General features: G+C 41.6%; 1 protein-coding gene across 6 annotated transcripts in view; it reads left to right on the top strand.

Annotated features, from left to right (window-relative positions):
* Positions 1–13533, top strand: part of TANC1 (tetratricopeptide repeat, ankyrin repeat and coiled-coil containing 1) — a 114420-nt gene that overhangs the window by 94278 nt on the left and 6609 nt on the right. For all 6 annotated transcript variants that reach the window (XM_075430906.1, XM_075430904.1, XM_075430903.1 and 3 more), the window contains 8 exons: positions 704–940; positions 1585–1770; positions 3718–3796; positions 7725–7858; positions 8373–8496; positions 8618–8793; positions 11208–11340; positions 12229–12320. In XM_075430906.1, coding sequence (XP_075287021.1) covers positions 704–940; positions 1585–1770; positions 3718–3796; positions 7725–7858; positions 8373–8496; positions 8618–8793; positions 11208–11340; positions 12229–12320 — 1161 coding nt within the window. The remainder of the gene's footprint in view (positions 1–703; positions 941–1584; positions 1771–3717; positions 3797–7724; positions 7859–8372; positions 8497–8617; positions 8794–11207; positions 11341–12228; positions 12321–13533) is intronic.

The raw sequence follows: 13533 nt of genomic DNA, 5'->3' as shown, positions 1-13533 counted from the left end.
GAAGGGTTTCAGCCTGCTTCTGATGTAAGCACGCTCTGTAGCGCAAGTAAGCGTGTGGATGTGTTTCAGGGGGCCAGATGGACCACCTCATCTGCTGGGCAGAGTTCAGCCACAGTCTCTTGTGGGGGGGACTGTCGAGGGAATTGTAAAAGGGGAAATACTCTGAGAGTGCAAGGGTGGAAAGTGCCAGAAATTTGTGCTATTACTTGCATCCTTGGATAATGGATAGGGAAATCCAAGCTGACAAGTTGCAATTTTAGCCAGCTGCTAAGCTTTTTGATTGGAAATTTGTGTGCACGTGCACACACACACACACACGTGCTCTTAAAATTTTTTTGAGCTTGATTTTTATGCAATCTGGTTCTCTATTAATGGAGTCAGTTACATAAATCTGCAGAGTAGTAGCAAGTCACACCTTCAAAAATTCTACTGTAACAACAGATAAAATTGTTGAGAGTGGTGTGCTTCAGGGGAGAAGTGAGTGTGTGAAGAGTACATAGTTCAGTAATACAATAGTTTGCTTGCTAACAGATGATTTTAAACTTTCATATTGCTATATATGTGATAAAGTTAATGTTTTCCAATAAAATGTGCATCAAAATTAGGGAGTAATGTGTGAGTACCTGAATCAAGATGTTAAAGTCTCTTAATAAATTTAGACAAGTCTGAGGAAAAAAGTTATTTTGTTTAAATTAAATTTCAGGTGAGTCGGCTGCTGATCTTGGCAGGAGCAAATGTGAATTACAGGACCGAAGTACTAAATAATGCTCCAGTGCTGTGTGTTCAGTCGCACCTGGGACATGAAGAAGTGGTCACTCTGTTACTAGAATTTGGAGCTGCTATTGATGGAACTTCAGAAAATGGGATGACAGCACTTAGTTATGCAGCCGCTGCAGGTCACATGAACATAGTGTCACTGCTGTGCAAAAAAGGTGCAAAGGTAAGCTGATGCACAAAGATTGCAATGTTTGCAACCAAAATAATCATGCAAAGGCCTAAGAAAACTCTTGTTGATAGCATAATTATATGATTAACACACATAGACTTGGAGACAGGGAGTCCAAATCATCTATACAGACTTCCATGAAGCATTTTCCATGTGCCACTGATCACAGCCCTCTGGGTCTGTTGTTCAGCCAGTTTTGGGTCTGCCTCACTATGCACTTCCGTAACTTCTGCTTCGTCAGCTTGTCTATGACAATGTTATGGGAGAGTGTCAGAAGCCTTACTGAAGTCCACAGCTCTCCCCCCATCCACCAAGTCAGTCACCTCATCGTAGAAAACTGTCAGGTTGGTTAAGCGTGATTTCCCCTGCGTAAACACATGCTGACTACTCGCGATCACCACCTTGTCCTTTGTGTGTTTGGAAATGGTTTGCTGGATTAGTATTATTTTCTCTGTCACCTTCCCAGCAGCTAAGGTGAGGCTGTTTGGCCTTTAATTCCCCAGATCTTCCTTCTTTCCCTTCTCGAAGGTAGGAGTGACTTTTGCTCTCTTAACAGTGCTCAGAAGCTTCTCTGTCTTCTCTCTCCATGGCCTTTCACTAGACTCTTTAACTTTGAAGATTATTTTTTTCCGATGCAGGCTGACTGTGTAGACAAGAAAGGCCAGTGTGCTTTGGTGCATAGTGCATTGAGAGGGCATTGTGATATCCTTGAATTCTTGCTCGGTGTTGCTTGGGTAACTCCTTCCCAAGAACAGAATTCACTAAGAAGCAGCCACACACTGCAACAAGCACTAACAGCAGCTTCCAGTATGGGACACTGTCAGGTGGGTTGATAGTTCAAGAATTTCCAGATCTGTTGCACTTCAGCACAATTGTACAACAGTGCTTGCAGCTATTTTTAAAAGAGGTTTTGAAAGCAGAACTATTGAAACTTCTGATATTTAAAGTAGTATGCATTCTTAGCAGCTGTTTGAAATGCTGTAGTTTATTTCCAATAATGTTATTTGCTTCAGGATTTGTTTATTTGTAATTTTCTGTCTGCTGTTTCCTCAGTGTTCTTGGAACTTTTCCTAAATCTCTGGTGGTAATGATGATGTCCTGTATCAGTGATCCACCCTAGTATGGTTCTACTTTAGGATGATTTTTTTTTCATAGTACAACAAATCATATATTGCATATACTTGCACATGTTCAACTTTTTAACCTGGTGCAGATGTCAAGTTACAGACCAGCTTACTTCAGCTTAGTGTCATTTCCAACAGAAATTTGGGGTTGCGCATGTATATGAGAAGAGAAGCGTTTGCCAGCACTACAGTATTACTCAGCAAAAGGAACACTAAAAGTAAACACATCAGAAATATTCAAAATGCTTTAGATATTTAGATAATGCAAGTATGTTTTCTGTTCTTTGGGAAAACAAATCTTAACCTTGATATAAAAGTAATCAGTAGGCGAAGATAGTTGAATAAAGATCACATTAGGCCAATGAAATTTCCTGTGTATGTATTAAAAGTGACGTGTCAAAAGTGGAAACTTAAAATCTCTTCAATAAAACCATTTAAATATTTACTTCTTTTAAAGGTATCTTTTTTGATTGCTGTAAGATCAAGTATCTGATCTTTAAAGTTGTTTACATGATTCAAACATAGGGATGTCTATGTGCAATTAATTTATTATACAATATATAAGCCATGACTGTCTCTCAGTATAGATTTGAGGATTCTGAACTATGATTAATTTGAATTAGTGGACAATTTGTTCACTGTCATAAAGTTCTTGTTTGCTATCCAATGATTAAATGAAAGCAGTCAACTCCTGAATATCAGCAAAATAGATCATGTTAATCATAAATACTTACTCTTGCCTGAAAATGTCCATCTTTCTCTATTTTTAGGACAATAAAAAGCTTAATTCTTCTTAGCTAGAAAAAAGGCCTCTGTGTTTCATGAATTTCACATAAACTGTATCTTCTAGCATTTCGAATTTTAGGATTTTCCAGACATTGTATACAACATTTCTCATATGGCCTGAAAATACCTATGTACTTTCTCCTTTCCTACCTTTGCTTTTTTCCATAGCATCCAAAACTTGTGTTACTCTGATTCTACTCCCTTACCTGCTTGCTGCAGGTCACCGTGTCCCCCATTAGAAAATTTGTTTAAAATAGCTGGTAAAAGAGGTTTTAATTTAATAATCTTTTACTAGCAGGTGGTTAGAAAACAAAGATTTTCTTAATAAGATAAAACCACAGAGAAATTTGATTTATAACTTGTCTCACGTTTAAAAATCAGCATTCAACAGCACATGCTTCGATTGTTCTGTGAAGAAATTTTGAAAAACAGCCAAGATATAAAAAATGTAAAAGGAAAAACATAGGAATCCCTATTCTACAATATGTATGCAATTATTCTGTTCTTTTCCATTCACTTTGTTTTTATTTTTGGCGTTGCTTATCTTGATTATTCTGGTATATGTAAGTCACCCAGAAGCTCATTAAATCAGAATCATGTAAAACACCCTGAACCAATTAACAGAAGGGCACTGGGGGTTTTTTTTACACTGCTTTCAAGAGCATTCAGTTGTCTTCAAGTCATACTAAGAATCATACTGAACTGGCTTTGATGGAGTATGAACAATATTCATTTTCTTCGATTCATATTCATTGAGAAGCTCTCTCGCTTGTTTTAAATCTCTCACCTGTTGCCGTGTCTTGCAAGTGCCAGCTGCTGGCTTCTGTGACTCACTGCATCTGTGCTGACTGGTTCTGGCAGGTGGCTGGGCACATCTTGGCAATCGGAAGGGAACACAAGATAGACATCAATGACACCGATGCCTTGTGGGGAGAAACAGGTATTTCCTTTCTCATATTAGAAAGATTAGAAACTCCCAATTAGAGTTGCTCATTTAAGAAGTAAGAGTTTTTAATTATGATCTTTTTTAAATTTAGTTTTCTGTGATAGAAGTCATGGGAAAGTACCAGTTTTAATAATAAAATGCAGTTTATCAGCAGACGTATAGAGTTTTTAACTTACTAAATCTAGTCATGTCATATATTGAAAATAGTTATGTTAAAATTATTGTAAATTACTGGCTTTCTGATTAAATTGAAAATTGTGGAAATACAGTGCTTTAAGCTTCAGTGTAGAATTTCATAAATTGCCTTGTTTGAAAACTTTTTTTTTTAAATAGCTGTAATTGCACAGATGTTCTTTATTCCTGTGCATATACAAAACTCTTGTGGAAAATCCAGTGAATTCTAATGAACATACATCTGTTTCTGAATTAATTTTCCGTTAATGATTTCTTGTCAATGTTTTGTATTTAAATTCTTGCTCTAATGTATTGGGAATCTTTACTCATTAAGTAAGTGCTTCCTAGTTCTTTACTCATTGGGAATCTTTACTCATTAAGTAGTGCTAACTAGTGGTGGGGGTGAAGGTCCGAGTCCAGAGAGCTGTGAGCAGTTCCGTGTGGCACTTCTGTGCTCTCTGAGATACAGTGCTAAGCTTGGGACAAAAAACCCACGCAGAGCGGGTCAAGATAGCCACAGCATCAGCGTTACATGAAGTATTATTCTTCAGTTATTGAACGTAAAAATTTTATGTGGAAAGGATGCCAATTTATATGCTGCTGGAATCTTCACGGTTTCGCGTGTGTGGGTGAACTTACATTGATGTTGTACTGCGTGGTTCTTTGCTGTATGTTTTGTAAGTGGGATCGCGATACGGAACGGGGTAGTGATGAAACTTGGAAGTATGAGGCAGATGGAGTGAGGAGCAGCGTGTTTTGCGAGTGCCTGTTTTAGAAATGGAAAATCCATCACACCTTGAAAAAGCACAGAACAACCTTAAAGATAGTTCCTTTTCCTGTAGTAACATGTTCAGGAACAGCTTGTTTTTATTGATATTTTTGTACTGTTACCTGCTTGAATACTAAGCTGGTTCCGCTCATTGTAGAGGCTGTTTCGACAGGATTTTATGTTCTGGGTCTTTTAGAGGGAAAGACAGCTAGAGGTCATCATTGCCATTCCCTGTTTCTTGTCACATTTGTGTAGCTGAAGGCCACGTGTGTATGAAGTGTAGGTTCAAGGAAAGTAAACTCTCCGCCGGGAGTCCTGCATCCAGCTCTGGAGCCCTCAGCACAGGACAGACCTGGAGCTGTGGGAGTGGGGCCAGAGGAGGCCCCAGCAATGATCCGAGGGCTGGAACTCCTCTGATGGGAGGAAAGGCTGGGAGAGCTGGGGCTGCTCAGCCTGGGGAAGAGAAGGCTGCGGGGAGACCTTAGAGCAGCTGCCAGTGCCTGGAGGGGACTGCGAGAGAGCTGGAGTGGGGCTTGTGACAAGGGCATGGGGTGACAGGACAAGGGGTGATGGCTTCAAACTATAAGGGGGGAGATTTAGATAAGGATGAAATTGTGTACTCTGAAGATGGTGAGGCCATGGCCCCGGCTGCCCTGAGAAGCTGTGGCTGCCCCCTCCCTGGCAGGGTTCAAGGCCAGGTTGGACAGGGCTTGGAGTAGCCTGGGCTGGTGGAAGGGGTCCCTGCCCAGGGCAGGGGAGTGGAACTGGGTGATCTGTAAGGTCCCTTCCAACCTAAACCATTCTATGAAATAACAAATTAAAGTGGAGCAGATAAAAAGTCACAGAACACGTGAAATGAGAGGATATAGGGGTAGGAAACTTTTAAGCCTATTTTCTAAATTTCCCTTTTCAAAATCTACATTACTGTGTCTTAGTTGGAAAAGATGATCTTAGCTTAAAGGCATCTCAGAGATGTTTTTCCAGGCTCGTGTGTTCTATACAGATCAGCTAATTTAGAGCATTACTTTCTGTCTTGTAAAAGTGATAGAAAATAGCATCATTTTGGCTGCTCTTAGCTTTTGCAGAGTACCATTCGGAAGGTCAGAGGTGGTCCTTTTGAGGAGGACAGCTGGAATTCCCGAGCAGGGTTTACTCCTGATGTTGTTTGAGCTGACTGGAGGAATTGTTTAGTCTCCCTTACCTGGGTGAGGTACAGGGAGTTACACTCTTGCCGTAATGCTAGTTACACCATGAGCTGAAACGCTGGTCTTAACAGAATAAAAACTGTGAAGGTTTTTAACAAGATAGTTTGTTTTGCCTTTAATGTTGATATCTATGCCAGTTACTTTTCAGTTGTTCAGATCTGAGCAGTTGATGTAGCTGTAACATAATGGAGTATCAGTGAGTGAAGGGAATGGGTTAGATACTGTTTAAAAAAAAATATGAATTTGCTACTTCCTGCACTGTTTGTAATTTCATTTACTCTCAGCATCCATTGGAATTTTTAAAAATTCTGCTTTATCACGTTTGAAAATGCTAAAAAATGAGTAACGAGAAATTCAGAGTTTGACCCACTTCTTATTGGAAATTGTACGGTATTAGGATTTAGAAAACGGAGGGGTGACTCCGTTGCTGGTACTTGCAGAAGTTAGCACATTAACCCATTTTCTAAACAGTGTTAACATTACTGATGATGCTTCAGCACAAACAACGAAAAAAAACCATTGTAATTTCAAGCTCCATTTCAAGCACACGGTGAGTTGATGCGAGCCAAATGGAAGAGAGGGGGAAAAAATCATGGTGGGGAAAATGTTTTATTTTCAAGCTTCAGTGTCACAGTGAAAAGCAGGGATAGTAATAAGCTATAGGAGAAGGTGGCAAGGTTGAAGTGTATAGCCTTAGAGCAACGCTTCAGCCGTACAGTAATGAGTGGAGTCACAAAATATGAGTGCCGAATGTATGGAAATCACCTGCTTTCTCATCAGCCATATATTGTGAACATAGATGTGCAGTCATTTATAACTTAAGAATTTTGAAAAGGTCGTATCAATGTGTTATGCTATCTGGACGCATTGGCTGCTGTGTTGTGTTGGGCGACTCCGTCGGCAGTGTGCGCGGTGTGCACGCAGCCGCGATACTCTGGAGTTTTCAGCCCGGGCTGCGAAGGTGTCTCCGAATAGTAGTATCTGTCTGTTTGAAAGCTGCAAGGTTACTGCATTTTAGATAGAGGTCAAGAGCACTCGCTCGTGACAACATAGGCTGTTCAGTTCAAACAGATTTTTAAGGTGAATTAGAATGTTGATGTCTCTTGTGTACTGGAAAATGTACCGTAATCCCTTGAAGTCTAGAGTAGGGGTTAACGCACAGGAATTAGAACTGCTGATTGATAACTGACTGTGTTTTTCACCGTGAAAAACAGGGAAAACAATTTTAACTAGTGCAGAGTGAACTAAATTGTCCAAGACCCAGACTTGCTGCAGAGATCTAAATATCTGAGGTTTGGCGATGTGTCACTGCCAGGGATCGAGCAAACAGGGCTTCCTGAAACCTGAGTTACGGTCACCTTGCTGCATCCCAGAGCTGCTGACATCTTCATTTAGCAAAGCGCCTGATGGAAAGAGATTAAGCTTTCTTGTCATGAAAAAAACGCTGAATGAAAAAGGAACTAGATTTGCCTCAGGCTGGTGGGTTTATCCAAAATTTTCGTAAAGATTCCTTCTAACCTACAAGGTATGCACATGATGCAGTTGCTATCTTTGAGAATCATCTTTGTATTTACTAGAGGCCTGTCTGTGGCTCGTTGACTTAACCTGATTCTGACTAATTATTTTGAGCCTGAAAATAGTTCTGAAAATCTTATGGAGCAGCTGAGATGAAAAAATTGGAGATTCAGTAACCGTCACATAATGTGCATGTGTCAAAAGATGAGGTAATGCAGCTAAGAGATGATGGTGGTGATGATGAAAACGCTTTCTTTAGCCCTGACAGCTGCTGCAGGAAGAGGAAAACTGGAAGTCTGTGAATTACTTCTTGAACATGGAGCAGCTGTGACGAGAGCTAACAGGAGGGGGATTGCTCCGCTCTTCTGTGCAGTACGGCAGGGGCACTGGCAGGTCTGACACATCCTCGCAAATTAAACCGATTCCTTGGGGAAGAAGTCCTTGATTCCTCCCATCTCTAGTCCTGTAATAAATTAGTTTAAATTTTCTAAAATGCATTTGCATCAAATTTCAAAGGGACATGTTCAGAAGCTCACTTTTTAGGTTGCTTAAAGTGATACAAAAGATCTGAAAGTACATCGGATGCATGACAACCTTAGTTATAATATACGTCGAAAAATAATGCATGGGAGTTAAAATATTCTAGGCCAAGAACAGAGGCAATTTCAGATCCTCTGTACTGCTCTTCTGTATTAACGGAGAGAGAACCTTAGAGTCAGGAGCCTTCCTCATGCTGGCCACTCCTGTCAGATGGCCCTGAACTGCAAACCGTTAGGACTTGAGTTGCACAAGATTTCTCAGTGATTGCTGTAAATTACACCTTAGTCCTCTTCTTTAAAAGTTCATGCTATTATGGCTAAAATTTAAATCTGCCAATTTACTTTTAAATTGCTGGTTTCCATTTCAGATTGCTAAACTTCTGGTGGAGCATGGGTCTGACGTGAATTTAAGCGACAGGCAAGGCCGAACTCCGCTTATGGTGGCTTCTTGTGAAGGACATTTGAGCACTGTGGAATTTCTGCTTTCTGAAGGTAGAAAATGAATAGTGGTTCAAGGCTGCACAGCTGTGCCAGAGACTGCGTCTGTGCGAGTCAGGTGATTCTGCTTATTAAACAGGACATCTTCATAGCAAAGTTAATGTTCATTTTACAGGTGCAACTATTTCGTCTCTGGACAAAGAAGGACTGACAGCTTTGAGCTGGGCATGTCTAAAAGGCCACAGGGAAGTGGTTCAGTATTTAGTTGAGAAAGGCGCAACAGTTGATCAGACGGACAAAAATGGACGAACACCCCTAGACTTGGCAGCTTTTTATGGAGATGCTGATATTGTAAGTAGAACTAACAGTAGAACAACTAAGCATGTATTGAATTTTCATAATACAGAAAAAAGCTTAGAAAAATTATTGCCAACCAAAATAGAAAGGAAATTTGAGAAAGCAGCCTGGATGCCTACGCTGCTAGCATCTTGACTGCAGTGCAAGCGTTTACTCCAAAAAGCATTTTCTAGGTAAGGTTTTAGCACTGAGTTAGTTGTGATAAAGTCCAGCATTACGCTGTTACGTTTTACAGCGTGCTGTTGTACTCCACCATGAGTGCTTTATATCTCAACAAAAAGTAGCATTTACAATTTCTGTGTTGGGTAAACTGGAATTTAAAAAAAAAAAAGCCTGTGGGACATGAAAGGAAAATACCTTTTCTCAATCTCTGCAAAGCCATCGAGGTGACCTGACAGGGTCCCAGTCAGTTGGGTGTCGTAGTGGAACAGAGACCCCAAGTGAGAGATGCAGGAAGAGGAATAATACTGCCAGAACAGGTGAAACGCAGAAAGGTTTTACTGCTCCAACATAAGGCAGCATTACTGGTCTTTGATAGGTATCTTACATGCTTTGTGTGACAGGGAGAGAACTGTTAGAAATCCTTACGCTTTTTGTCTTGTGAAGATGGCACTGAGCACATCTCAGTGTTACTGTCCACTCTACACATGTGCAAATACAAGACTTGAGGTGTAAACTCAGTTTTTCTCAGTTTGTTCCACAGGTCATTTCAGAAATGGGGCAATTGGGGTTCCTTTTCCAGTCCTGTACCTTTCTCCCACACTGCCTTCTGCCTCTATAATAAATGTTACAATGCAAGAATTTAAGGTATTTAATTGAAGTTTTTCTGAATCTGAAATGGACCATGCCTGTAACCGAGATCAAAAGTGTACAGTAAGATTAAAGTCTGTGATTTAGAATCCTCTCTATATTTAAAATCAGGGTTTTTTTAAGTGAATCTACATTTTTATTCTCATGCTTCAAAACTCGGTAATTAAGCACTAATCATAAGCCTGACGAGGTAGGAACGCAATTTCCGCAAACTGCATGGAAGGGCATGCCCGAGTCTACACACACTGTAAACAGACCCGAGAATTCACCAGGGAGCTGAGAAGAGTAGCATATGCAGCCTCTCAAACTCACTAGCATCTTTATTTCTGGAGTTTGCATGTCTGATGTCCTGTTTGAGAACAGCAGTTCTTCAGCAGAAATGCTGCCGGGCAGTATTACTTGCCATAGCCCCCGAAGTCCCATTCACCCCAAGTCAGAATTCACTTGCAGTTGCAAGCAGGCCCTTAGATTCTGTACGGGCCTTAACAGGTTCCAGAAGTCACATCACGGAGCTATTCCCGTGCCTGCCAGTGTTGCCAGGTGACGCTGGGTGCCTGAAGAGGGACTTCTTCCCTGCCTGGGAATGCAGGATGCACAGACCCCTCTGCATCCCGTGGCTGCAGATCGGCACGCCAGAGTAGCAGAGGCTGCCAGTTGGCGTGCTGCGCTGGCCGCGTCAGCGTCGTGTGGCTGGGCAGCCCGGTCCGCGTGCCGGGGGTGCGGGCAGGGGTGGGCTCGCACTAACTGAGAGCTCGCCAGCAGCTCTGGCTCTGAGGGCTGTCACTGGGAAGGGTTGTTAACGCCTCTCCCCATAGCAGATTGCTGCCGGTCGCGCTTGGGTAAGCAGTGCTTGTGTGGAAGAGCTGTTGCTTACGTCAGACCTGCGTATTGCACTTCTAATTAGTATTGCTGATGGACAGTTACTGGAATTAGTGTTGTCTTGGAGGCCTGGTGAATGCTTGGTGGAAGCTGATGGTGTCTGGCGTGTTTATTTTGCTTTCTTAAACTTTGTTATTTGCCCTTGCTGTATTTACATTTGCTGCATTTATGTCCACCTGCAGCGTTAGACTGTCGTAATAAATGGATAAAAAATTAATAAAATTACAAATGTGTTTTTTCTTCAGATAGAACAAGAAGTGGTCCCTCGGCACCGTAACTTGTATTTACGCTGTTAACTAGAATATTTTAAATACCTCGCATTGCACAGTGTTACGGTGTGCCTGAAGCTGAAACCACGGGGCCTGCGCTGCTGCTCTGTTCCCCTCTGAGCTTACTGCCCTGGTGCTCACGCCGCTGTGTCTGCGTATTGGCATGCAGAACGTGGACAAGGGAGGGAACAAACAGAATGTGTTTGTCTTAGTGGTTTTCTGACACAGGTACTTCCAGGAATTCGGGTGTTAGGTGCTTTTAATTCCGGAGTTTTGCAGCTCTTCGGTACAGTGTGATAGTATTCCCATGCTGTGTTGTCTTCAATGGATTTAAAATGGCCATAGCATACTCTGGAGCGTATACTCGGTATACGTCAAGGAAGACTAGGTGGTAGCTTAAATATTTCACTGTTCTGCCTCTCCTGCTGAAAATAATGTTTCTTTTCACAGGTGCAGTATTTGGTAGAGAAAGGAGCAATGATCGAGCACGTTGACCACAGTGGCATGCGGCCGCTGGACAGAGCTATCGGGTGTCGCAATACATCGGTAGTGGTTATGCTCCTGAGAAAAGGAGCTAAACTAGGTTAGTGAAACTATCCTGTACTCAAGAGAAACAACTGGGTATCTGCTCTGCTAGAACTACTGTCGTCTCTGTAAAGTAGGTTAAATAAATAAGTCTTGAAACACACACTATATTTTTGCAGGTTGTATGGTTTGCAGATGCCCGCTCTGCAAATCAGTCTCTCTCTTTTAAAGGCAGACACTCCAGACTCACTTCAGAAATGAGGAAATGCAAGTAATTTTATTCTGTTCCTTTCTTTGACATGTGGTGATGAGGAGGTCTGGAGGAGTCAGCCTTTACGTGGTTGCTTTATCATGATATACTTAAACAAGAAAATTATGATTATGCTACTAGTGATACTTAATTCTGACACTACTAACAATTTAGATTAGGAAGTTTTATGTTTAAATAACATTCTTTAATAAATTACAGAATCGTACATTTTTGCGAAGGGTGGGCAAAAAGCAGATGTCCAAATCATGTATTATCAGTAGGCAAGTAGATGGTGCAGCTATGTACGTGATAATTATTGAATCTGTAGTACTTTTAAATCATCATTTATCATTATTTGGGTACTAAATATAATCAAATATAGATCCTGACTTGGGACTGAACTTTACCATGACTTTCATACTGTCCTATACTGGCTTTAGACCAGACGTAAAATGAATCTGACGTGTAATACCTGGCTGCTGTCTCGGGGGGGGGGGGGGGGGGGGGGGGGGTGGGCAGGAGGCAGGTGTGGATATATACGTATTTGATATATGTGTGCACACACTAATAATAATAATTAATAGTTCCATGCAGGTGACTTATCTGCTGAAGTAGGATTAAGCTTTCATGTGTGAATAGATACCAGAAATACACTTTCTTCCCTTTTGTCAGAGATCCTTAAAATTTAACTTGCAGGAAATGCAGCATGGGCAATGGCCACCTCAAAACCCGATATTCTCCTTATTCTGCTGCAGAAGCTGATGGAAGAAGGAAATATACTGTACAAAGTAGGTAGATTTTTTATTTTTTCTGATAGCAGAACATTGTAACTGGACTTCTGTCTGAAGGTAGATTAAAGTTCTTTATACCCCCTTTTCTGTTTAGACAAGATGCGTACTTGCGCAGCCTCTCACGTTGGGAATGAGACCAAGATCTTGAGAACCTTGGGACAGAATAATTGAAAATTCCTGTGTAAAATAAATAAATACTGAGTGCATTTTCTTTCCATTGAGCGAGATGCTCTGTGAACGTTTGTAGTGGTCAGCTGCTTCTTAAAAGTAATGCAGAATGTAGGGTGCTCATTTGAAATTGCCATTGAAAGGTGAATTAAGTGACTGGCAAATCTTTTTCTCTTTTGGTACGTTCTTTTTACTAGCAGTGATACATTGCTCAGAAGAGAGACTGGAATTAGTTTGCAAATTGTATGGTAACACCTGTGTTATTTCACTAGTGCAGCACAGTGCTGAATGGCTCATGTGAGCACCATTCAAAGTCTGTTCGAGCTGCAAGACTTGTAATTTGTAGGGTGTTTTTTGTGAGGGCCCTCAGATATCTGCCATCTTATCTCTGATCGTTGTTCTACATCAGGTGGCTTTGCATAGTACAGAAGAGAGTCCCTTGGGACTTTGCCATCATGAATCAGGGTGGACCTGCTTGGATTCTCCCAGATGCTGTCCAGGAGTCTTGTGACTGCATCTGGGTAATTTGTCAAGTTTATTGATCCTGAAATGGGTTTGGAGCTTTATATCCAAGCAGGTACCTTGAAGCACGAGGCGTCTTTCAAAGGCGGATCTGTCGTGGCGGGGCGGCTCTGCGACGTCGCGCTGCTCTGGAGGCGTGTGGCTCGCTGGCGGCCGGGGGGACAGTGCCGCTGGGTTGCCAGCACCACGTCCTTCTCTTCAGCTTCTCCTCACGCTGCTCCACCGGTTGAGCCCTGCCTGGACTCTGAGACCATAGAGTAACAGGGCAGGACTCGGCACTAACGTGTTTCACAGTTTGTTACAAGAGGTTGAATCCCCTGCTGGTATCCGTTTTTAGAGTGCTTCATTTTGTGACAGTAATTTAAATGGATTTGCCAGAGCCTTGGTGTGTCATTTAGCTTGTTGAACTTTTTCCAGTATACTTTATTTATTTGCCAGAGTGTTTTAAATGGACAGTTATTTTGCAGAGTAACACATATTTGAGTGTGCTCACAGTATGCAGTAACTGCTTTTCAGCTCT

The sequence above is a fragment of the Opisthocomus hoazin genome, chromosome 9 (genome assembly GCF_030867145.1).
Source record: "Opisthocomus hoazin isolate bOpiHoa1 chromosome 9, bOpiHoa1.hap1, whole genome shotgun sequence".
NCBI classification, from domain to species: Eukaryota; Metazoa; Chordata; class Aves; order Opisthocomiformes; family Opisthocomidae; genus Opisthocomus; species Opisthocomus hoazin.
The sequence above is the reverse complement of the archived record's forward strand: the minus strand, read 5'-3'. Positions and strand labels throughout refer to the sequence as shown.